General features: G+C 36.2%; 1 protein-coding gene across 5 annotated transcripts in view; it reads right to left on the bottom strand.

Annotated features, from left to right (window-relative positions):
- DENND1B (DENN domain containing 1B) overlaps nucleotides 1–27,440 on the bottom strand; it is a 150,698-nt gene that overhangs the window by 24,963 nt on the left and 98,295 nt on the right. For all 5 annotated transcript variants that reach the window (XM_059854461.1, XM_059854462.1, XM_059854464.1 and 2 more), the window contains 7 exons: nucleotides 26,546–26,591; nucleotides 24,940–25,041; nucleotides 16,995–17,120; nucleotides 8,917–9,018; nucleotides 5,022–5,112; nucleotides 1,011–1,051; nucleotides 127–195 (listed from right to left, as the gene is read on the bottom strand). In XM_059854461.1, the coding sequence (XP_059710444.1) occupies nucleotides 127–195; nucleotides 1,011–1,051; nucleotides 5,022–5,112; nucleotides 8,917–9,018; nucleotides 16,995–17,120; nucleotides 24,940–25,041; nucleotides 26,546–26,591 (577 nt within the window). The remainder of the gene's footprint in view (nucleotides 1–126; nucleotides 196–1,010; nucleotides 1,052–5,021; nucleotides 5,113–8,916; nucleotides 9,019–16,994; nucleotides 17,121–24,939; nucleotides 25,042–26,545; nucleotides 26,592–27,440) is intronic.

The following is a 27,440-nucleotide window of genomic DNA, read 5'->3' as shown; positions in this document are numbered from 1 at the left end:
AGGCCGAAGTACTTTTTTGCAATTTATTTATAAAATGGTTAGGTTTTTCAGTATTCAGAGAGAATGAGAGGTTGTCAGAAATTGCAGTGTTTTGATGTATTATTTATTTGAAATAGATGATCTTACAAATTTATATGCTGTTTTCACAGCCGGAGTGGCTTTGGTCATTGCTGTGTTGATCAGTGCACCGCCTTTCTGAAATACACAAAAAATGTATTTTAGTAACATTTTAACACAAGGCAAACCTTAAGACAACAGCAAGGAAAAATAAACAGTGTGCTGTGAAGAAGTAAGAACCCTCCTTTGAAATGGGTAAGAGCAAGCACAGCTGTGTTTCCTCCCCAGCCTGCTGTCTGCAGCTACACAAGGGTTACAGTACGTCATTCCACAGCTGACACATTTATCAAGGCACTCCAACAGAATGATGGATTTTCAGTCTTCATTCACTGTTACCATTTCAAAATCAATTCAGAAGTTGGGCTATTTTTCATGTGTTCCTATCATATTTATTATGCAACTAAAAAAACTTTGACCTGACAGGAAGAACTATCTCATTTAATCAAACAGGAATTCTCTTTATCTAAAATAATGTATTTTATTAATGCTGCAGAATAACAAGGTTATACCAAGGGTCTTCTGTTAGTCAAATTGCACAAATCCATATTAACAAAATTGCTATTTACTAGAAGGGATAAGCTTTTTATCAAATTGTCACACCTAATTCAAGTCATGGAATGCAGCATGATACAGAGAGCAATGACATCTTTGACTATATAGACATAAAAACCTTGTGTATTTTGGCATTTGTTTTGTGTGTGGGAATTTATTTAAATTCTTCAATTAAAAAACTCAAACAGTTTTTGCATATACTTTAGACTTGGTATTTCTTACAGAATGTACTTGCATCTTCCTCACAAATGAACAAACTTTTACCATTACACAGAGGTAAGAAAAAGGATTGAGACCTAAAGGACAAGGTGGCCAGTATAATTACTTAACCAAGTTTGTACCTTCACTGTATGCATCCACTGCTGATAAGATCTTGAATTTCCTGAAAGAGAAATGTCAAATTAACACAATCAAACATAAATTCAACATTTTAAATGTTGCAACGCTCCTCATTATCAGAATAAGAAATGTACTTAGAGGATTACTTATTCAATTCATTCTTTTCAGATAGACAAGGAATGTAAAGATAAGAGTATGTGTACACTGAGAATGAAACTCAGGCATCTCTAGTTGTTTGTTTTCTGTTTCCTTTGTAAAAGCTTAAGTTTTTACCACACAGTTTTTTATTCCAATTAAGGTAAAACAATGGTAAGGTAACATGCTTTTAGAAAATATAAAAAGAAAAACACTAACTGAAAGTAGAGAATAATGTATTAATTGCATTCAAACACAATGACCCCTCTGGGCAAACTTTCAGACACAACGACACGGATTCCAGAAGGTACCATGCCAAAGTACGAACATGAGAAAAGTCTAAGGGTTATGTCACAACTGTATATTCCTGTGAAGAAAAAATCCCTTTAATTATTAACTGTATCTACTTTCTTTCAGAAAGAAAAACCTCTAAAGGCAAGTGAGAGCTACTGACTTCTGTGGGACCACCAAGGACTAAACTGGCCACAAAGGAGCACGTTGAATTCTACTTGATGAAGAAGTCAATACTACTTCCCAAAGGTGCTTCAGCTGAACAACAAGATTAGGTCCATGATCCCTGAGAAAGTTTTAGAGTACATCAGTCACTGCAATACTCCAGTACTGAGAGCTGCTACTGCCCCCATACACGACAGTCACTTTGACAAGAGCATTCCAGTTTCAAACAGAGTTTGACCACATTGAAAGGACCATGGTGATATAACCTTACAGACTTTTAACAGCCTGCAAAACTCCTCAAGTGTTACAATAATCCACTAACAAAGGCATGGCTAGAATTAGTCCAATGGCTAATGAAAGCCAAGCCACACTAGGAGTGTGTTTTGGCCTAGAACATCTCTGAGAGCTAACTGGATCACTGGAAAAGGAATTCCCAGTTTTCAAGATGAGGTGAAGAAACATGAACTCTTTAGGCTCATAACAGGTACTTAAAGCCATTCCACTCAATTTTTACAAGCAATTTTGAGACAGCCAGACTCTCAGGAATGATGACACAAGTGAAAGCAGTGCTTGCTTATAGAGGAGAGACCCTCATGATCATTTTGATTCCATTAAGAATGGCAAAGAGCAACCTAAAGCAGAAGCAACTCATTTTTCACTTCTTTTATCTGGCTCCCTAGAACTGTCAGGGAAGGAAGCACATAAATTACATGTACAAGGTGAAATCTAACCACTGCTGGGGTGTTAAGGATATTGCATGAACCATAAATGCTTTCTTTAACATGGTATTTTGTCGCTTCAATTCTTGTCAACAATGTTCATGTATCACCTGTCTTGAGTTGTCCTTAACAGTGACTCTTTCCACAGCTGAGCTTTCTCTGACACAACCTAACTTAAACAATTAATAGAAACAATAAATGGGATCACAGCAAATGACCAAGTTTAATGTTCATCTAGTTATGCAGTGACACTTCAAGGACGACCATCAGAAACAAGATAAATACTCTGGTTACTACAGACAGCCATGCTAACATTGCATGCCCTCAGCTAGACCTGAAACTCCTGAAACCCTAGCAAAAAAATCTGATTCCTTAAAAAAAAAAAAAATCACTACAAGGGAGTTTCAAATGTTTTTAATTTTTTCAGTTTTCCTTCTATTAGCACCACTGATATTAGACCAATTTTAAAAAAAGCCTGCTGTAGTAAAAGTCATGTAATTAAAAATTAACATATTCTACAACAAATCTGAGTGCTAAACCAATCCATCACTATATTCTTGTATTGAAAAGCACTTGAGAACTAATACTTCTATAGAAAAAAATGTAATAGAAAATAAAATTTCCATTATGAAGCACAAACTATAATGAAGATGTCTCACAAATTTATTTTCAGATGTAGACACACAAATAAGTTTTGACCACTTTTTTGCTGTCGTTGTTTAAAGAAAATCATAAAAAAAAGAAATTTAATATTTATTCTTCAATTTTCTTTTCAAGTTTAGTTAAACTTGCATATGTGGACAAACGCAATTTAGAAAGAGATTACTTAAAGAAACACTTTCTGTTTGAATTTGATTCATTAGTTTTTAAATTATACTGTCTATGCTAAGAATGTGTTCACCTGTCCTTTTAACAGCTTGGAGCTAACAGTAACTTTCTGTGACTTTTCTGAAATCTGGGTTTCACCTGTTTTTTTCAAACCCTGGGCTTCCTGCTGAAGCTGATGGGAGTTAAGTCAGCAAAGAGATCATAGTTCTACCCCATTAGCCTCACAAAATGTCACCTTCAATTGCACACATATTGTTAGCCCTGCACTTCATAACAATAATGAGACAGCAGTTATGTAAATACTGAGTATGTGCCCTAAGCAATTTGTCCACAGCCTGGCACTATCAGCCTGTCTGACTAGAAAAGCACACGGGCAGTGCAAGGCAGCCCAGCGCCGCCAGCAGAGCTGAGCGGTCCCTCCTGAGCAGAGCCAGGTGAGACACAGTTCACAGCCTGCCAGAGCACAGCCAAGAAACAAGCTTTATCTAACTTCCACTGCAGTTTTATTGCAGCCTCCTGACCCCTAACTGCAGTCAGCAAACGAGCTCTGAATACTGACATCACCTATCTGAATAATGGATGCTCAAAGTCTCAAATCTGCCTGCAGAGCAGCGTAACTTACCCGAAAATGACAGGGAAGAAGTAAATCTCTGTAAAACTAACCACAATTTGATCAAAAAACAAACCCCCAGATTATGTGCTAGATCCTAGCACAAGACACAGAAGGCAGTGAAAATCTTGAACAAAAGAAATTATGCACTTTGAGGATAAAAAAGTTATTTTTTTATGAGGCGCAAATGGCTCTGCAGCACTTGATAGTTTCTCGGTGGGGGTCAAATCCTCTCCTCAATGTGTCTCATTCAAGGACAGCCTTGCAAGGGAAGTCCATCCAAAGCTGCCATCTGCACCTCAGTGGAGTTGCTCAAATCACATAACCTCCATCTATTGAGGAAGCTTCTACACAACCTTCAAGATTGACCATAAAATAGTGTTTGTACAGTCATGCATATATTGATCCCATCTTTTGATACCATCTCTTACACCTGGGCTGGTTTTGGCTCCAATAGAGTGAGCAGCTGTGTGCTGCTGGATTTAACATATGACAATAGCTAAAATAGCAATACACCTGTCCTAAATGTTTAACAGGAAACCACTCCATAATCCTGTAAAAATCAGGACTGGATTCAAGATGCACTCCACATGGGTTAGCTGATGTGAAAAGTGTTGTAACAATTGTCAGTGAACACAACTGAGGCAAACAACACAAGGAATAATATTTTTGTTTACAAAGAAGATAAATTTCCATGTCCCTTCTCGGATCATATATAAAAGTTAAAAAAATTTCTGCTTTTTTTTAGAGTAACACATTCATTGGAGAAAGCATATATCCCTTAACATTCAGGACATCACCATGATTTCTACACTGCAGGAATAAGGAGATGTGAAAAGAAAATGAAGCATTTATGGAAAGCATAATTATCTAGAAGTTAAGCAGCACAAATGTCAAAATTATTTTGAAAATACAGTTTACACAGAATGCATCATATATGTAAATACACAGTTTAAAATGTAAACACTATAGTGATATCTCATCCCATACTGAAGTATAAGTATTACTTTACAGGATTAAACACACATTCCTAATATTACACATATATCTAATATCACATATTTAATACACTGGTGTAACTAGATACCTGATAATGGGTATCCCAGCAGTGATTTATTAAAGGCTAAAACCTTTCCAAGAATGAAGGGAAACAACAGAACAGTAAAAAGATCAATGACGTCTAAAACTTCCAAAACATCATGAGGACATCATGTCAAACAGTTCCCAAAGAAGTGTCAATGAGTACTCCCAAATTAATTCTGTACCTCCACAAAAGCCTCCTGCTGTGATTTCTTCTTCAAAAACATCAGAGAATCCTCTTCCTGCATTTAATTTTGATAGCCGACCATCAATAAACTGGAGATGAAAAAAAAAGGGTCACACACACTTTGTTGTCTCTTCTATTGCTTTAGAGTGTTAGAGTTTTAAATGTGTCCATTGTAATGGAATCTCTATGTTCAAGACCATATATGTCTTAAGGAAAATACACTGCTCTCAGATGGACTTTACATCTTTACACAAGAGCAGGTGTAACTATGAGCAGCAGGAATATAGAGTACAGACCAAGAAAATTATTTCTATTTTCTGTATTTTTCTAACGGCAAGAAAAGAATTTGTTTCCTTAATTAATAGTAACTCTGGATTTGTTATCATAACCATATAAAGGTGACCAAGCCATTCCCTGATGTCCTGCTGTGAAATCATGGGTCTTTTTAAGCACTAACCCTTATTTAGGTTCATCTATGGATGCATTTTGCAACAGCTGTCCTTATGCAGAGGTTACAGCTGCAAGACCACATGAATTTGCAGCTACAAATAAGAGCACATACATAGATGAAACGATCCAAATGTGTCAGAAAAATTAAAATTAGAAAATTAATGATTAAACCACTCAGAAGGGATGAATACATTCTTTTCAAGAATTATCTGGCTTCAAGGAAGTAGAACAAGCACATTCCTATAGATTTAAAATTCTTTCAAGAAGCAAGCTTTCCCTTTTTGTTTTGGAAAGGCTAACTCAAGTCTGACAGATAAAGTGAGAAAGCAATTTTCCAATTACATTCTACATCTCCTAGCAAGAATTATGAGTTATTCACTGGTACTAAACAGTCCATAGGAATGAACCAGAATTCATTATTTGGCTGCATCATTTTTTACAACTGATTATCCAAACAGTGTCAGTGACAATCTGATGCTTGCCAATGAACAGATTAGTGACATGAAAAAATAACTCTCAGAGTACAAAAATTCCAGAAGCAAGAATAAGGTAAGCATGAAGATATTTCTCTCTTCCTTGTCTAAATTCCTTCTTATTTTTTCATTTTACTCCAAGCTGGCCTTTTTCCAAATATCTGGTTCATGGTCAGACCACTGTGGGATCACTGGATTATTTCACAGTAAGAAAATGAGATAAGAGCACCTTAAGCTACTGCTGTGAAAAAAAAAACCCCAAAAACAACAACCTCCACTCCCATCCCTTCCTTTGAACTGTACCACATTATCTCTTTGGGGAAAGTTATGAATTCATTCCATACTATAAACTAACAGAAGATTTATGGACATACTCATCATCTGGTAAAATCCTATCAACAGAAGGCTGAGACACTGACTGAATATGAGAGGGTCACACCAATTGAGTATTTAATGTAAATACTGACAAAGAGAACTGTTACCAAAAAGATACTGGAGACATTATTTAAAATAAATGATAAGTGTTAGTAGTGGTGGTAGTAGCAGTTGTTACTTTTGAGTAATGTATTGTTAATGGTTGCACTTAAACTGCTACATGAAAAGAATAGCATGTGGAATTACACATAAAATTTATGGGTTTTCTCTTTCCATTTTTCAAACCCACACCCTTCAAACCCACAGACTGAAAAATCTGGGCCTGCTCTTCCAAGAAATATATTCACTTTGAGATCCAAAGAACCCTTGGGTGACTACCCGTTTCAATGAAAAACTTGCAATTTTGTTACCCTTGGATTTTAAGGTGACTAAAGACATTATCCTCAACTGATTTTGAGTTCTAAACCCAAAAGAGAGACTACATATATTCAGAATATCCAAGTAATTTTATCAATTTTTAAAACCAAAAGGTTTTTAGAAGCAAACATCTTAAATGTGATTTCCACAAAATAACAGCTCATATCTCACAAGAAGAGAGCTCAGCTCATAAAGACGGTAAATGAAATTTGAATTACTAACAAATTTCAAAGGCTTCTGATTTCTGCATTCATTATTTTTCTAAGTAACACTTTCTAACATGTTAGGAAAAAATCCCAATAAACTTTGCAGACTGCCTTGCTGATACAAGTACACTATTTAGGGAGATAGTCTGACATTAGGCTTCAGGCTAGTTCTAAGAATGAATCCATATTTTCCCTGGACACTCATGAGAACTATTTGACACATTAGATGCAATTATTAATTACTTATGTTTGCAGCTCGATACAAAGGTTGTCTACCTTCCATGATTCCCAAATTAAAGGGACAAAGGAAGGATTTCATAGAACAGCACAAACAAAGCTCACTTGTCAATTATGGCCAAACGGGTGTATTTAAAGTACCAATTTTCTGCTTGGTCCAGGTTTAAGGCTGCCCCTAAGAACTATTTTCTATTTAAAAGATTTTCAGAGCAGAGTAAAATACAGTTTGGTCTCTCTGAATACAAGCAACTTTGAAAACAGCTCATTTGTCAGTGGGAAAACTGGAGAAGATGCAGCTGGGCTGAGGATTAATGGAATAAGTAGGAGTAACCTTTGCAACAAGAACCAGAGGAATAAAAAAACCCCTACTACTACTATTAAACTACACACATCATCAAAATTGTTACTATTTCCTAATCCTCTATTATTTCCTTCAATTGAAATAAAATTAAAACAAGCTATAAACAAATTGTAAACTGATTCTGTTTAATTGAACACATTAAAGTGTAATGGGTAAGTACAGAGCCAGCCCACTCATGGCAACTGAGGGTTTTGTTTCAATAATGCCAGTGTGACAACATTTTAGAAACATTGCTTGTGAGCAGCTTTTTATTAAGAAAATTTCATGCTACCTTATTGCACAGAGATATCCAAAATGTAAACCACACTTCAGTTACTTCTTCCCATTTCAATCCAATCAACCAGACTTCAAAAGGTTTCAGATTTCTTACTGCTTATTTTATATAACCATAGTAAAACTGAAGGAGCCCCATTTTGTGATGATGTTTTCAGGGGACTTGTATAAAACACCATCCTCACACAAATCTTTACAATAGACACAAACCTCTGATTAACACCAAATGCTTTTTAAAAATTAGAAGATTCTACATAAAATAGATTTCCCTAATCTATCATGGCTGTATATCTTCAAAGAAGTCCCTCTGATTATTTAAACATGAACTCTTGTGTATCAATTATTCCAGGCATTTACAGGCAAACATATATTTTCATGAATTGTCTGATTTCATTCACATTTTCCTTGATTTTCACATAAGTCTAGGGGTAAGTTTAACACCCTTTTCATGCAATAGGGTCAACTGATGAAAAGAGAAAAGAGTTACAGAATAAAATCAAAGAAAAAATCCATTTCAAAGACTGTAATGAAACTATAACTGAGCTGTGCCCAGATATTCAACAATTTGTCCTCTATTAATTCAAATTCTGCATTAAGAGATCAGCTAGAATACTGTTCAGGCCACCCCTATAGCTCAGGTTTGTGACATTCTCTGTGTGCATATTTCAAAAAGCCCAGCAAACAAACCTGCAGTTGCAGGATGAATCCAGTTTTTAAATAAACACCAGTGAATTGCAATTTAAGTTAAGCACTCTGCTGTTCAGGCTCTTTGGGCATGAGCCAAGAGAGCTGAAAATGAAGTTCAACCATCAAGCTGGGAGATCCCTGATTTTTCTTGTTTACTTGGGTTGCTGACTGGCTCTGAAGAGATGCTGCACTGGCTCTGCACCCTGGGGTTATTTTTTTGTTCAGTTTCACCGCCACTCCTTTAAACCATAACTGCAGATATAAAAATACAACTAATCTGGGATGACTGTACCCAAAGTACTTGTATTTAGATTTCATCCCACTTTTGTAGGCTGACAGAAAGGAGAATATAGTAAAATACAGATCTGTTTTAACAGAAAATCCTTAAATATGGGCCATTTACACCCTTTATACCTGTTTGAACAGTTGAAGATTAACAGCTGTTTCCAGGAACTGCTTAGTTGTACTGGAACGATGCTTCACAAAACTATTCTCACAGAAAGTTATAGGCTCTCCCTAAAAAAATTGAAACAGAAAAATTTAGCATGGTGAGCATTCATATATACTGTAATTCTGTCCAAAAATATTTGTCTGCACCAAATTAATTTTATATTTATTCTACCAAGACATGAGAAGATTGATAAATACATTGCTGATTTAACAGGAAATTATTGAAACACACATCTATTTTATTTTTACACAAAACAAAGGCTACAAACTGAAACATGTTTATGAAAAAGGTTTGAACATTAACACTTAATAAAACATATCTTCCCACATGGGAAAAGTGCAGAACCCTTGGATGATGAAAGAAGATAAACAAGTGTTCATTGAATAGTCAGAGCTTGTTGCAAAAAACTGAAAACAACACTCATTGAAAGAAACAGATGTTAATGAGAATCTTTATAAACAATCAAATTCTTTGATTGAAATTTTAAATGAAATTCCCTAATTTCATTTAAAATTTGCTGTCTTCAGTGTGCATAGACCACTGGATGTTCCTGAGGAGCATTTCTCCAATTTTCTTATTCTCCTCCATACTTTGTGATAAATACTTGAAGCTGTTGGGCATAACTGAACAAGTAATTATGAACTTTGTGTGGCAATGAAGGTACACAATCAGATTTCACTGTAAAGGCCCCTCACCCAAGATTACAAAACCAAAATGATTACCAGGCTAGCAACAATTACCAAAGATCCCAAAGACACAAAACTTGGAATGCCACAACATGCCCCACCCAAATGTGCCATTTGAAATTTTACTACCCAGAAGCTACATCTCCAGTACAGTCCCACAACAGAATAAGATACCTCAGCCACTCAGGAAAGATCAAAGGCAGCTGCTACACTGATCTTCACAACAGCTCCAGCCATTTTAATGACAAATTTAATGGTCATGATCACCCCAGCTTTGTGCTCCTAGCCCTGTTTAACTCCAATGGCACATGGCACTTCTGCATTTGCCCATCATTCCAGCTGACTGCAGGGAGCTGCTTCCAGACTGCCAGCAAGCACTTCCTCCAGGACACTTAGCTGAGTTTGCTGGAGCAGCTCTAAGTTAATTTCAACTGTTCCTCACACCTTGTTTTTAAATGGTTCAAGTGTGACCTAAGGGAATGTTGCAGTAAATCCACTGTGATGTCATTTTAAAATCTATTCTTATACTATGAAAAACTTCCCTCTTTCCAAGTTTTTTTTTTTCTTTCCAACTCAGCAAAGTACTTAAGTATAAAAACAGGTCTTGCATCCTTACTTCTTTATGGAAGCTCTGATTTTAGAAAAGTTCTCTCACTGGAAGTACTAGAGCCTTAGATTTGCACAATCCTTGCCCTGTCCCAGGGTAGCTGATTGCTCTGAACACAAACCCAGCTCAGTACAATACACAGCACTGTGTTCATCAAACCTCCAGAAGCAATTAAGTTATTCCCCCTACTCATCCCAAAATAGCTGGTGAACATTGCACACATGCAGGGCATGCTGGATCTGCCAAAGAGCCTGAAATATTCATGGTACTGTAAATGGCACTGCCTTCCTGACCCACTTTGCATTAGCTATTCTTGAGCTCCTAAAGACTCTTGTCTTAAGAAGATGACCCCAAGCTACTTAGCAAATCAAAGTGCATCAAAACAAATGGAACAGTCACATGGTGGTATAAGACACAGTGCTCCTGAGGGCAGACTCTCTTCTCAGTTCTGTTGCTCTTCCAAGAAATTTCAAGACAGCAAATTAAAAGAGCTCCCTATATATACATACACACGCACACACACACATATATATCATATTTATTTAATTATTTGTTGTTGTTACACAAAGAAAGCACTTCTGGAAACACAGAGGCTTTGTAGGAGTGCAGCTCTGACTAGACGGCAGCTCATGATATACTAGGAAATATTAAATTTAGGAATAAAGAGAAAATATTTTCAAAATAAACTATTTAATATAATAAAAACTAAGCTATGCTTCCCTGTGCCAGTCTCCCAATTCTCCTGGGATAGATGAAAAAGGAGAGGTTATCTCCCAAGAGGAGAGAAAACAGGCAGGCTGGCTCTGCCATTTCACACCAGCCAGGGAAAAGAGAGCAGCCAGCCAGCTCTCCTGATGGCACTTCTCGTGGTGGAGCCTTCTAAGAGAACACCAGGAAATGAGAGTTCAACACTCCTTTTTAGTGCATGGCTGTAATATTTTCCCAAATACTTTCCTTTAATCACTGAATGTTTCAGATGCCTAGTAAGAATGCATGCACTGGTGCATCCGTTCTCTTATCAGTACACTTCAGACACAGAATAACCAAAGCTATTTCTTTGCTGAAAATTCATTTAATTCTGGAAGGAGTTCACATCCAAAGGTCATACGTATTATTTCAACCTGCTGACTGTGAGACTGATTTAAAAATTTGAGTAGGTTTAAAGCTCCTACCTGTTCAGCACATGAAAATGAGAAAATCTGTTGAAACCTGCAGAAATTCCACATGGAAGCTTTCTTGGGGTATCTGTGGTAACTTTAATGAAATTGCATTAAATAACACTATTAACTCCTAGCTCTTTTATTTGTTCAAGGTTCTCACCAACAAAATTGTTTTCCAAATCTTCAAGATTATTACTGCAAACACAAAGCCTTTTGAAGTGCTATTTAACAAGTGAATTATTGAATTACTATAAACAAAACCAGCTCTCAATGTTTTCATACATAAAGCTTGTACCATTCCTGTTTCAGCAAATACAGCTGACTACCTTTATAAACAGAGTTTTAGAGGAATGCTGCACTGATATTTAACTGCTCAGCCATCAGCTGGCCCTTGTTGTATTGATCCACAATGTACTTTCAAAACAAGTTCGATCTAAGCCCAGTGGGGACTCTGTACTGAAAAGTAGACAGCTAATACTCACACCAAACAATCTATGCCCAAACATGATATCTGTCCTTCCAACAACAGTTGCTATAGAATTTTCTTCCCCTTTCATAGCTTGCCACACACAGCAGGAATTTCTGAGTCTAAGCTACATTCACATTTAAGCAAGCTATTTATACAGACCTCAATGGAACATGAAAACTGAGCTAAACCAGAGTGATCATTTTAAAAGGAATGAAAACCCCTAGATTAAAAGGTGTGTTTGTGCTTTCTAAATCTAGTGATATTTAACTTGAACAAGAAGTAAAAATATTTTTTTTTATTGCAGAAAACATTGCCTCACTCTAGCATGACTCATCCCAACTATTAGTTCCATTGCAACAATTAATATAATTTCATTTTGGTATTAAAATTCCTCTTCTTAAAAATTTCTGTCATGACATTCAGACATAATGGCCAAGTGGTAATTGAGCATGTTCTGTGATTCTTCTCAGGAAGGTACCATTTACAAACAAACTTTTCAAAAATTTGTAAATTTCTTGCAATCAGCCAAAAAATCCAAGATTCAAATATACTGATATTTCTTACAGTTAAATTATACCTAAAACCAACTCCTATTAACACAGTATCTACATTCAAAAAAGAACCAGTAACAGTCCTTGCCATAAAAAAAAAAAAAAAAAAACCAGTATGGTTTTCAACATGTAAACCAGAATTCTTATGGAAGTCAAATAAATAGTCATAAGAGGTATTACAAAGGGTGGTTCTGAATTTAAACACCAATTATGTTCTGCCATTTCATTACTGTATGGTGCTGTACTTTTTGTACCAAACTCTTGGGGGTAAGGTAAACAAGTCAATGCCCATTGCAAGAGATATCTGCAATTTTAAAACTCAATTAGAATCATTCACTATCTCCTCATCCTCAAATAATTCAGGTGCATTCTGAATCTCATTTTTTTTTCCAATATAATTTTTTTTGTGTGTGTATTATTCTGATTCATAGTACATTGAATACAACATCTGTTGGACAGCTGATGTCACTGCTTGTCAGTACTGGCCCAAAGCATCCAGGAAACCATCCACTCAAGAGAGGTCTGGCAGGCTGTGCCATCTTCACCATGAAGGTTATCCTGGTGTATTCCCCCCCTGAACTCCTGCTGCTGAGCATTCCAGAGCAAGCCAGCAGCCTTTGCTCTTCATTTCATTTCTGATGAGTGATGTTAGAGCCATCACAACTTGAAACAAAGCTGTTCTGGGTTTATTTCTTTTTAACATCCAGAGCTTAAAGGTCTTTATCCCCAAAAGAGGGGAAATTATTCTCTATCATAGTAAATATTGTTATATTCAGTATTTTCAACCCCTCCGTTCTCTTATCTACCACTCCCTCTCCAGACATAGACTGGGACAGACAACAGAATTCTTTTACAGAATTCTTTATGTCACATATTATTTTATTAACTGACCATATTGCATATGATTTATGAAAAACATGTACAAGTCTTGGCCTTCATCTGCCCATGTAGATGCAGGAAGAAGTGTAAAATAAAATAGCTGGGAAAAACACAACATCACACATACCCTGATAAAATGACACAAACTTCTCAACTGCCCTATTTGTGTCTATGCCCCACCTATGCCTTTAATTCTGAAACATGGAACATGCAGTATTATCCAGGAGAAATCCCCAAAAACTGGACTAACCAAAGAAATTAGGAGCAACACAAGGTTCAAGGCCAAGTTGTGAGCACCCAAGGTAAACAATGTCTCAAAATGGATTGCAGCCCTCTATGTGAAGGAGACCATACACAAAACCATTATAATTCACCATTCCACTGCTAATACTTTTTTTTTCTGGATTATTTTTAGGTCATTTATCAAATGACACTGAAGAAATTCTTTCAATCATGCCCACAAACCATGTGTGAAGTGGATTCTTTGTGGATTAAACTAAAGCAGAGTTCAAGCTAGTCATGAGTATTCAGCATTCAACACCAGACTAGGACCAGAACCCCAGTGAAGGCAGAAATGCACACTGTGTTAATGTCAGGTCCTTAGCACTAGCTGGGCTGCTTTGCTCTACACCTCCACTCCTACCACACCATATTTGCTAATGTAAAGTGCAGCATATTAAAAAGTACTCTTAACAGTTATATCAATGTGACAGGTTAATTTAGTAATGATTAAATCAGAAAAAAACCAGCTATTTCTTCTTTTCTTTTACTGGATTAAGTGTTTCATTATCATTTAATATGCACAAAAAATTATTATAAACTTTCTCTATTACATGTCATATTTCCTGCCTGTATTGGAGTAGTCAGATTTTCCATATGGTCCTTTGGAGGCCCACGAACTCTCTGCAAGACCCCTGAAGATTCCCATTTTGCCTTTCACCAATCATTTTTTTCAATAATTGCTAGACGTTTGTCCAAGACATATTGCTATACCGGGGAGAATCTGTCCTGTGCTGCAAACAAACAGTTGCACAGAATGAGTGTTCAGTGTGATGAACAGCGTTTGGAGTGAAGTGTTGGATGAGTACAGACACTATTAAAGCTGTTCTTTACTCAAAGTGAATATTAATGACAGTTGTTTCATGTTTCAAGTTGAAATCATACAGGACACACGGTTGCAAGGAAAATAGTTCACTTAGACATGTTTTTCAACTTTCAAGCAATTGATAGCTGTCCAAATACATTATTTTATTTTTCACCAGGAGGTTTGTGATCCTCAGAACTGTACCCCAAAACACCTCAGTTCTTGATTTTGAAAATATAAGTTTATTTATGGCAAAAATATGTCAAATCTATATGGAAAATATTTTCATTTAAGTGTTGCCCCGACAAACTTTCTGCACAAATACTACCTGAGTTCCTGAAAGAATGCAAATTAAGTCTGTAGCTGTGGTTGAAATTACCTTATTAGACCTGGCACCACAGACTCCAAAACAAAGGGAAGTATTTTCTTTGCAATAGCAGTTACTGAGCTTTGAGACTCTTGACAAATATTCCTAATACAGCCAAATGTGATTTGATTTTTTCAGCTTTCCAATTCACAAAGGAAAAGGCAAATGCAGAATGAGCTGAATAATCATGTGAAAATCTTCTTAATTTCTACTAATCCAGAGCCAATTCAATTTTTCTTTCACAACAAAAATTCTGTGAAATACTGAATTAGTTAAGATTATGCGAACATAGCTCAAAATAACAGTTACAAGGGGGCTTTATTTATTTTTAAATATGCTTTGTCTTTGGACAACTTGATATCAATCCAAGATATGCTAGTATTTGCCAGCAGACTTCTGCCCGCTAAGATATTCTGAAATAACTTGTCTTTAAAAAAAAAAAAAATCAGGCCATAATGGTTTCATAAATATCTTCCCTTATATGCAATCAGTGGAGCCAAAACCAGATAAATCTGCAAAAGAAAATAATGCAGAAAGAAAGACTTCAAAGGTCATTTTGACAAATGTTTGCCAGTTGAAATGATGCACAGTGCACAGTTTCCAATACAGTGCAAATGTAGATCTCAGATATGCCAACAGCTAAACTGAAATAAAATGGGAATCAGTTAAAAGGAGAGCTCATTTCAAAAGAGATGCTAACCAGGTTGCTAAAGAACTTACACACTCAGTTCCACATTTACCAAAACAAAGGACTGACAGAAGCTTATTTCTGGTCAGACTAGAGCTAAGGACATCAAGCAGACTGACATCCTTCTGTTTGCACATATCCTAAGTGTCCAAAAGACACTTTTTGACTTAACAGCTCTTACTGCAAGCTGCCATGAGTTGGCATGGACTAGTGTCCTCACCTTTAGACTGAGGAGTGAATTACATTCAGGTGATGGCACTATGGAATAAAGGATATCTATCTGTTTTGTTGAAATGATTTGTTTTATTGAAACAAGCAGTGTGTTGAAATCCAGTGATTTCTAAAACAGGTGCAGCCCTTTCTGTATGGAATGCAAACAGGATTTCCACATTGTAAGAGAGCTGCTAAACACCACCACGTGAACTAAAGCTGTACACAACTGCATGCCTGCACGGGTTACCTGCCCTCTCACAACACTGGCTCTCAGTGGCACAGCTTTGCAGCTGCTCTGCAAAATGCCCATGGCACAAAAGACTGCCTAGAAGAGAACCACTTGGGGAGAAGGAAGACCTAAGGGACAAACTGTATTTTAAAGATTCCCCCAGTCAAGCTCTTTTCTGCAAGTAGTAACTATCCTATCCTTTCCATCAAGGAATACCATAGAAGCCTTTCCATCAAGGAATACCATACTCCTTAGAGTGCTCTTTGCACCCCCAAACAAATACCTACCCATGTTCCATACACCTACCAGCTTTACTAACTTGACTCCTCAAGTGAGGATGATTTTCTCCTGTCAAATCTGAATTTAACTGAATCCATCAGATAACCAAACATCCGATCCTCGGAATTCAAGTCATCTGATTTCATCTCGCATTTCATCAAACCAACTACAACCAGGAGTTGGTAAGAAAAATAATCTGGACTGATGGATTAAATTAATCCCTAAGTTTTTTCTGATAAATTATTTTATCTCAAACTCAGTATGTGCCACCTTCATTATTCAGAAATTATGAAAGCTTATTATTTAGAAATTATGAAAGCTCATAAAACATTAATCAATGTAATACCAGCAAAATGTGAAAAATACAAATTCTGAGGTTCTCATGAGTCGAAATGGGTTTTCATTTTTCCTGTCTTCCAAATGTAATCAAGATAAATGTATAATTGGAGAGATGCAGGTTTGACTCACATCTGGCTTCTGCTAGAAAAGAAGCTTCTGCCCTCCAATACAGCAAAACCTCTGGAAAAACGATGGAGTCTTAATGGCACAGCCCCTTCAGTTCATCACCACATTAAGAAGTGTGAGCAGCTTCACTAATAAAATCTGATTTTATACTAAACAAAGAATAAAACTGATGCAAATAAGAAAATAGCTGACTTTGGATGAGTATTCTTCAGTTAAATTCACTGTTGGGAGATGGTGGTATCTTCCAATTCCTTAGCACGGAGTAAGATTTGAAACTGCGATAAAACATTTCACATTTTCCTTGAAAGAATGAGACCATGCTCTTATAAACTCAGGGAAAAAAGCAACAGGGAAGCCATCTTACTGGTTTGTATCTCAGTGCATCTCTGTAGGATCCGAAGAGTGCTGCCTGTGCCCGAAGGAAGGCCCTGGCCACTCCGTCGCCCGTGGCTGTCGACTGCTTTTTCAGTTTATTTTTCAAGGCCGAGACCTGAGTGACAGAGTGGAACAGTTAAATTAACACCTCAGAAATTGGTACAGCGAGGTATGAACCCAATCAGCAGGCAAACCATAGTGTCTATAGGTCAGCCAAAAATTCATCCTCCTCCTTGATAGCTTATCTTTTTAACTGCAAGGAGCACCTGCTGGTCTGTTAATTGAAATGAAGGCAGGGGATGATGGTAGAGTGCTAATGCAGATTGGTTTATGCTCTCTTTTTTTTCCCAAGGCCTCTTGACATAAATAAGCTTAATTATTTTACAGTAAAATGCATGTGCATCACTTTATTGCAGATTTTTGTTCCAGCATAACATGTATTTGCTTGCTTGCACATAGACAGTTGGATCTGTTTTATTTAAGCTATGAAGGTTTATTTTTAAGGACTCTTAACGGTCACTTACTAGTCAGTGCCAAGGAATAGCTCTTATTTTAGGTCAAATTCCTATCTTACATCATTTCTCATGCAACATGGAAGTACCTGCTACCACAGTCAAATAGTTGAGAAAAGTTTTTTGTAAATTCAGTGTAACACTGCCTACAGAATTGTCTAAAGAATTGTCCTTGACTGATTGATGTGAAAGGGAAGGAAAAAAACCAAAAAAAAACCCCAGTAATTAGGAGGTGCCTGCAGTTTAGAAGAAAAAAAGACCATTCTGATTATAGTGCTTGACCTTTTAAAGGAGGTTTGTCTTTTTTACTTGGCAAATAACAACCACTGGTTAAACAGAATTAGAGAAAAAAAAAGAAAAAAAGAAGGGGAGGAAGTTTTAATTTATGTAACTGTTACTTCAACATATTTTGGAGAAAAATCATATAATTCTGGAATTATTACAAGATATGTGGAATTATACCCAGATATAGTTGATACTCTCCTAATTTCCATCACGAGGGACACCTGGAAAATAAGTCAACTCTACTTACATAGAATACACATTTCTACATCCCTTCGTATTGCCATGTCCCCAACAGAGCATTATTTAAGTCTCTAAATGAAGTAACATTCTGAGTTACTATTTAAAAGGAATATTATAAATACAAACTTATCACCAAAAGAGCTTTCATTCTTTTGGAAATATATGCAAGAAGGAGTGTCTTTTTGTTTCTTTATGCACGCAGTCCTGACTGCTCTTGTAGATGATGATTGTAATTGAAGTGTCAACCTAATTAACAACTAAACTTTGAATAATGCTAATGAGAACTGAACATGGCATCAGAGAAAAGACCAGCTCTACAGGTGATAAACCTTCACAGTAGTGACATTTTCCAGTGTAAAGTCACAGTTACTGTGATCTGATCAAAGAGAGAGACCCCCATTGGGTCCAATTATAACCATAGTTTGGAAAAAAAAAATTATTGAGTTATGATGTTCATAATCTATGCAGAAAGGCCTTTACAGTATAGGTCTTTTCCCCATAGCTGTGATCTTTTCAATTTATATCCAAGCTCCACAGATCTAGATAAAAGTTTCGAGCCTGATTCGTTTAGCCCATGGAAAGCACACACCAAGGCTCATTTACGTTCTCGCCTTACACCTCAAAAGGAAAAAAAAAGTACAAGTCCAAGTACAAAAACCAGTTAAGAAGTTCAAGGTTGAAAAAATAAATGCATGTCTTGGTTTTGTGGTTTGATTTTTTTCTTCTGTTCTGTATTGTACGATTATTTTACAGTTGTAAAAAATAAGATTTCATTGTGGGGAAAATAAATGCATACAAGGAAGACCTGCCCACAGACAGTAGCACAATTTGACTAAAATAAAAGCAATAACATTAATTCAACAAGAACTATCACTGTTAAAATTTTGTCTCTGTCAAGACAGGCAAAGCATCTTCTAAATGCAAGGGAGGGCAAAGGGAGAAAAGTATCTACATTCTTTTAAATCTAAATTCTTCTAAATTGTACCTTATAATTTTGGGGAAATTATGGCAGAGGATAGGACAGGTTAAGAGAAGAGAGGGGGTAAAGATAATGCAGGAGCAGAGGGATTACATGACCAAATGGGGAACATGAATGAAAAGGTGTTTCCTAATTTTCTCAGTTCAGGCAGACCCTAAGCAACCTTATTGCAAATTTGATTAACAGGATGCTTTAGGCAAAAAAAATGTGTTAAAAAGAACAGCAGAAAACAAGCAATCTCCTGCTCTGCTGCCATACTGGAGTGTTATTAGCTCAGCATTATTAAGACCCTCCAATGGGCTGGCAGTTTGCAGGCAGGCACTCTAGACAGATACACATCTTAGTGTGCTGTCCTGGAGGGAGTTTGAGCCTCAGAAAGGCAATGCCAGAGTTCAAAGAAAGCTCCTCCAACTCCTGCTTCTCTCAGGGGGCAATGCTTAAGGCAAGAAGAGCTCTATCAGATTATTCTGCAGAAGAACCAGGAGCATGGTGCTCTCAAGAAGAAGCCTGCAGGGATCATTGAGCCACAGCTGTCTGTGAGCACAGCCCTGATGTGCCAGCTGTCCCCAGCAGGACCCTGGCTGGGGACCCTGAAGTGCCCTTGGGACTGCCATGGCCTCCTCCAAGCTGAGGCCAGTGAACACACAAGGACAGGACAGTCCTTAGCCAGGGCTCAGCCCAGCCACACTTGGGTAGGCTGACTGCAAATTGTCCCAGTTCCACATCTGAATCAAAGGCAGAGTGATAATGCAGTTATTACAGCCAGGATAGCAGGCATAGGTAAGAGACAGGGGGCACTGAACAACTTGGAAGGACCTGGTATACAGCAGGATTGTGATTGCTTACATCCATGTGCCTCAAACCAAGGAAATGTGAGACCCCTTTGGGTGACATCATTAATAGCACTTGAAATTATTTTAAAATTACACAATTCTGACACCAAGCCAAAAAAAAAGCAAGCAGCATCTGTATCAAAATATTTTCCTCATTTATATTTCATATTTTAAATTTTATCCCATTTACCTAACTATGATTAAGAATGCCAAACCTTTTTTCTTTCTATCTCTCTTGCAGAAATGGCCTTTTACAAAGTTTAAAAATAATGGACTCCAAGAAACAAACTGCAGGGGTTAGAATGCTGTTAAAATTTATTTCTGAAAGACACCAGTGATCTGCTGCAGAAATTGTATTATTAATTTACACTAGAAGAAAACTGTTTTTATCTTCTCCTAGCAACAGCTTCTCATAGGAAGGTGACTTCATTGGACTGCTCTACTGCCAGCAAAGAGCAATCAGAACTTCAGGAAGGTTTAAATCAATACAATCGTTTTTCAAAGATACAAACGAGACTGATGTTTCATTAGGTGTATCTAAAATGTAGAAATATGCTGTGTTGGTCATTGAAGCAAAAAGGATCATTTATTTAAATGGTTACCCATACATCTTTTCTAGGTCTCCTAAAATCTAAATATCTGATAGACAGAAAACATGACTAATATCCACTCTTCAATATCCATGTGAACAGAAGAATCACATATAAATTTAAACACACATAGAATAATTATGTTTGCATATGTTTGTTATCTGAGAAATACAGAACCATACACTGGAGTTTCAAAGGACTATTAGAGCTCTGAAAAAATATATCCAGTTATTTCTCTGGTATTAGCAACAACTTTTATGTTTTAAACTACTTTTTGCTGTTCTCCATCAGATGATACCACTATAAAAGTAAGTAGAAGGTCACTCTCAAAAAAAAGAAAGTAAAAGAAGAAAACAGAGAAAAGGAACAAAACAAAAACCTCAGAAAAAACGAGAGTCTGATACTTAAATCACTATTTCTAGTAAAGGGCTTCTGTGCATTTGAATATTATCTATACACAGAGGATTAGGCATCTCAGGGAGACCTCCAGCATTTAATCAAAATTTCATCATTTAGACAAAAACAACTACTTAAATTCAAATGTTTTCAAAGCTAGTTGTACTTTATAATCTCACTTCTAGCTTCTAAAACTATATCAAGGTTCAACAGAATCTCAACTCTAAGTACTTGTTCACAATAAACAGTTGCTTCTTAATACTGCAAGCACTGCTGACTGCTGAGTCTCTAAATATATTTTTGGATATTTTCTGATGGAAAAAAACATCATAAATTATGCTATTTATATTTTGAAAACACATCTTTTTAATTGCACTGTTATACATTGACTTTAATTTCTTTATAATAGCATTAATCACCGTATTTTACAAAATAATTTGCAACCCCAGTAATCACTGCATAAAGTAACCAATTTTCTATATGAATTACAGCCTACTTCTCAAATGCTACTTTTAGAACAGCAATGTTCATATGCCAAATTTATGGTGCTAAAATCCTCTGACTTTAGGAATCTCAAAACTGAATCTCTGAAATCCAGTTTAGATTCTGTACTGCATCACAGTGTATAGGTACCAGGCAGTACAAACATTACACATCTTTCAGCAGCTCTGTAGCTTTTGCAGTTGACAATATTTAACAACCACAGAAGAAGCTAAAAGACTATAAAGTCTGTTGTCTTCTGAAGATCATATTTATAAAAGTTCTGCTCAGTCTACGATTTCAAGTCATTAAGACTTGGTTGCTAGAAGTGATGCTGTCAATTCTGCAAGCTGTTTGGGAAAGTGTTCACATCTGAGCAAAGGAGAAGTCTTTATGTCAGAGTTAAGTGCAAGCAGGTATTGCAGGGTCAGGCCCAAAATTTATAAATTTCAGTCTATGGTCACGTATGTTCTTCTAATGCCTTCTATTGTTAAAGTGGTGATCTCAGTATTATTATATTAGGAAATTTACTCCCAGAGAAGTAGCTCCTTACTTTTCTTTTTTTTTAATTAAAAAAAATAGACAAATTCACAGTGAAAAGATGAAGTTTAGAAACAAGCTTTCTTGTCAGGAGAGTGAAAAAAGAGGGGCTTTCCCCCTTCCAAGAAAACAAAGGATTCCTGAAAGTCTTGCCCTGATTTATTCTTCCAATTTTAAATACCTTAGGAGTAGCGGAACTGCTACTGGCATGGTAGTATTTCTAACAGTCAATAAATCTAAAATATTATGTGTGAATATTGGAATGAAGCCATTAAGAAGATTACAGCATGCAACGCAGCAGAGGGTCCTCATGAAAAAAGGACTGGTAATTCAGGACAACTGTGACCACTGACCTTTGAACAGTCAAGACCACTGGTCAGTCTGACAGAATAATAGAGTTCACATGCATGGAAAGTCATCTAGCCTGTACCTATAATTTAAATGCTTAAGTGAATGATTTAAAAATGCCTTTAAATCTCAGTTAATTTATTATACAGTTTATTAGACAACGCCATAGAATAATGTTTCTTTCAATCTTAAATTTATCCTGAAAAAATTCACGATCAGAGCGTATATACATGGGTAAACCATTAAATACCTATGCTGTGAGGACATCACCAAGCTTATTGATCAAGAAAATAATTACTCTGTTCCCTCTGGACACAAAAAACAATTTTAAAAAACTTGGAAAACACTGCATTTTTTTTGTTAGGCTGTTAAGCAACCTGGAATCAATTTTTGAAAGGGACAGTAAGACTACAACTTCTTTTATATTTTCAGTTCTTCATTCTGTTTTAATGCCTTTCAGAGGTACTCATTATATTTTTTCATCAGAAGTTTTACTACTTTTGTATGTATGCTTATGAGGTTTTTCTATATGAGTTAAAATGCTTCACACATGTATCTCTGACGTTCCCTTTAATGTTTTAAGCCTGACTTACCATTTTGACTCTACACTCCTGTGTCTTATACTTTTCCCCAAGATGTCAGCAGCTGCACTGCCCCTCATGAATGCAAGAGGACAAGCATTTTGTCACCTTATGAACCAAACACGGCGCTGTGTCTTTTGTTTCCAGGTTTTCCAACTATAATTGTATATGCATTCCACCATAATGTTTAATTAAAGTGCCTTACAGATTGAAGTGAAGTAAGAGATGGGATATTATTCAAATTAAAAGTTTCATTATAAAATCCTCAAGTTCTACAAGTATATTTTGCATAGAACACTGGGGGTTTTTTTATTTTATGTTAGAGATGGAAAAATATTCTAAGTCAAGTCTGTACACTGGGATAACCTACATTAAGATTTGCAGTAATAACATGCATATACTCTGGGAGAAAATAAACTTCTAGAAGTAGGAAGATATGTATCCCTATTTCCTTCATGCTAGCCTGCTTATTTAGAAATCATTTTGATATGCACCTGTAAAACACATGACAAGTGCCTCTTACTGCACAAAGATCCATTTTGGCTCTTCAAACGACCTCCAGCTGCAACTCCAGTATCTCCTGGAATATGATGCCTAATTCTCAATTCCACATCCAGCTATTATTTAGCATGCAGGCCTTCATGACATTATAACATCAACCCTATTCACCCAGTGGAAGTCCAGTTAAAGCTCCTGACACACCAGGAAATGACTCTTTCTTTACCTGTTATACTCTCAAATGACAGAGTACAGTCAAAGTTACTGTATATATGTTTGTGCAAGTATCCACGCATATGTCAATCACAAAACATCACAAAAATATACCAATTTAATAATAAACACATTAATGTAAACCATAGAACATCACAATAATTTTTATAGTCTTTTACATTTCTGAACTACAGTTGATACTGAGTCCAAAGACTGACCAGATGATCTATAAAAATGGTTAGACTTATTTTTAGATCATTAAAATCAAAGGGAAGTGTCACAAATGTTATCATCAAGAGTTTGACTTCTATTATACTAAATATATACAAATTATCAACAGTAAGAAAAGACACAGTGTGCCACCACAGGATCTTACTTTGATTACAACAGGGGTATTTTACGATTTACAATTTCAGAAAATGGAACTCTTTGATTTCATATTTTGATATAAAATTCTTTGTCTTGACAACTATTTGTGACAGCTTGTGCATCTTTAATTGAATAATGAAAACAGTAGTTTCACAATTATATTCTTTTAGAGCTCTACTGGGAAAAACAAGATAAGTGAATTTTGTGACTGTTTAAAATGATATACAGAGTACATTCTCCTATAGGCAATAAAAAAAGAAAAAAAAAAAGGCAAAAAAAGCAGGGGGGGCACCCTCTGCAAGATCAAAGTCCAGAAAGAACCGGCACTTAATTTATCATCCTTTACAGACAAAAGACAGCTTTCGTCATTTCAAAAGGATCAGATGTCTTTTATGACAAACTGGGTTTGCAGTTTAATTTACAAATAGAATTCTAAGTAAGCAGTCTTTGCTCTGCCAAAGCAAATGACAAACAGTATAGGTTTTCATTCACGCAGCCCTCAGCAGGATAGAAGAGATTAAAATAAAACTGAAATAATTTAGAGAAAACAAATAAATGTTTCACAAAGTTGAAGAAGATCAAAGCCTGAATTTTCTGACCCCAACTGTACAAGCATTTCTTATTATATTGACCAGTGCCATCAGATCATTAATTAAAAGGAAAGCGCTGGCAGGTGGCAGGGAAGCAGAAGCCGATAATTGGCCCCCTTCTTCTTTTTGCCTTCAAAAACTCTCTGGTTCTTTTGCAAGACATGCCACTAGGCAGACAGAAATGCCTACTTTGTAATATAATGATTAAGATGAGATGAAGAAGACTCTTGCGTTTAAAGCAGCTCTGCCTAATGAATGCAGCTAGCTTTATAATTATGATCCTACTTTTACAATAAGGAATATGATGTTCCATTCAACGTCTCCTCAGCTGTCAAAAAGGTAAAAATCTCAAATATAGGGGTCTGCACTAGGTGCTTTTCACCCCCTTATTCCTTTTACAGCAGTTAGCAAAACGAGGCAAAAATAATTATGAGTAATTCAAGCACCTATATAAGAAAGAATGAAATGTCTAAGACTCACCACTTCACCAGGCAGGTTGTTCAGGTCATTAAAAGGGGTTTCTAGAGTGTTTGTGTCAACATTCAGCAAAACCACATCCTCCAGTGATCTATTTTTTACTTTCTGTTAGGAAGAAAAATAAAGAAATTTACTATGGTGTCCTCCTGAAGCACATTTTTCTTATATTGTGCTAAATTACAAATGATGATTTTATACAAAGGACAGTAATGGCAAAAAACAGTTGGAGCTTCAGATGTAGAATCTGGGAATTAGATACAGCATTCAGAGTAATTTTTAAAAATAATTCCTATTCTTCAAACACTAAGGTTTTATTAATAATCTCTGAAAGGAATTTATACAGAATGCACTTGAATATATTGGATAAATATATATTGGAACTACACACACCTCATAACAACATTTCATTCTCTCGTATTTGTGAAAATCAGATAGGATTTTAATCATATAATCAGATGAAAACCAGTAAAAGTACAATTATTTGCAGATTTATGTAAGTATCAAGCATGTGATGCCTACTATTACCACAGAAGAATGGATAAAATGCCTTTTCATCAGTGTACTTGGCTAGCAGCTAAGAATTAAACAATTTGTTCTTTCAGGAAAAAGGGATAGAATTCTTTTCTATACGGTCCTACAATAATACATAATAATGCAGTGCAGGAAATAATTCCTGAAGGAACTGACTTCTTTTTTCAGGGCAGATCTTTCAGTTCCATTATTTCCTTATTGAATAAGAAAAAGCATCCTAATCAAGATCCTACAACTGATGCATGCAGGTCATAATGACTTGGGAGCACAGAAGGCTGTGCCTGGAGTTGAGAAGTGTAGATATAGAAGGCCTTTTTTTGGATAAACAAAAGTGCTGGTAGCTCAGAGAAGAACCCACTCCATCACCTTAGCAGATGTGAATTGATCCTTAGAAACTGCTTTAGCAGAAGTGCAAATCAAATAATGTTCCCAAATCAATTATCTACTCTGCATGATAATCAGATGGCACATGTAGGCTTCACAGCATAATCAAATGGTTATGGCAAAAAAAAAAGCAAAACTATTTCTTACCCAGCTATTATGTACCAGTCAGCTGAGTTCTACTGAGTGGCTTAACGATCAAATCTGTAAAAGCCACTTCTTGTTTCTTGGCAAAAAATACTGATTTCTAAAGGAATAGTTAGAAATGTTATGGGATGGAGGTTACATGCAAGTTTTCAGAGTGACAGGAACACAAATTATCTGGGAAATCACAATAATGCCCACACCTGAGTGACGGTGACTCCAAAAGAAATTTTACCTGTTCCCGAAAAATAAATTTTTCCTCATTACTGGGAAAAATCTGCTGCTAAAGTACTAAAAGGCAGGAAAACAGCTACCATTGAGCTATTAATAAGACAGAGAACATCATGATGTAAAGCTACATGTCTTCATAAAACACTTCAAAAGTAAGATTTCAATGAATGACATTTTTTACTTAGTAAAGCATATGAAGCCTAAATTTTGTAATTCTGCATGCTAAAATACAGGGATTTTTTCTAAAACATTTCTGTTACAATTTTTTTATGGCACACACACCTCATGCTTCCCAGTACACTGAAGAGTAGAGTAAACTTACCTCTATCAAGCTTAAGTGGACACCAATCAGATAAGGCATCGGTGCACTGCAGGAAAGGAGTGGAAAACATCAAGTTTTACGTATAACACTAATGGAGTATTTTAAATCTTGGCACATAAGACCCTAGTAGACAGTCACTGTTTAAGACAGTATTAAATGAACACAGTTGATACAGGAATGTTTACTAGGCAAGGAAAATTTTGGTTCACTCTGCAGTAAAGGTGACAACAAAATAAAGGATGCTGCTGCAAACTATGAGGCATGAGCAAGGAGGCACCACAGCTTTTCCTCCAGACCCAGTTCCAATAACTGACCACATTGAGCTAACCCAGCAGATGTTCCCAAAGTGGGCTGGTTTTAAAACACCAGCTGGAGGACATGGTCCTGCTTACCATCATCACAGTGCAACACAAACATCATTACCACCAGTTTTGGTTTTGAACCCTTCCCAGGCAAGCCTTTGGAAGCTGTATAATATCCTGTTTAACTCAAGATAATAAACTTCTCCTTTCCAATTTCCATAAGAGAAGGAACTGTATTCTCCAAAGAGAGCAAATATCCACAAAAAGCTGCTGCAGTAAGACCTCCTGCAATATGCAAGCAAGAAACTGAATTAGGCTTCTTTATCATGGTTTCCTACAATCTTCTGTTCTGGCAACATCTGACCAAGAATATACTCAGTGTCCAGCACTGAAGGAAACAACCTCAACAATCACCATGAGACTTTTGGGTACTGTGAGATTACTGACAATATTCACTCCCAGAGCAGTTAGCAATTGACAGGCTGGTTTAGGCAACTCAATGGGAAATGAATCACTAACAGACCACAGAGAAATAAATAAATAAATAAAAATAATCCCTGAAAAATAATGGAAGGCAAGATGACATGCAAGGG

The sequence above is a fragment of the Haemorhous mexicanus genome, chromosome 9 (assembly GCF_027477595.1).
Source record: "Haemorhous mexicanus isolate bHaeMex1 chromosome 9, bHaeMex1.pri, whole genome shotgun sequence".
Lineage (NCBI taxonomy): Eukaryota > Metazoa > Chordata > Aves > Passeriformes > Fringillidae > Haemorhous > Haemorhous mexicanus.
Note: the sequence above shows the minus strand (reverse complement) of the source record. Positions and strands in the feature narration are given on the sequence as shown.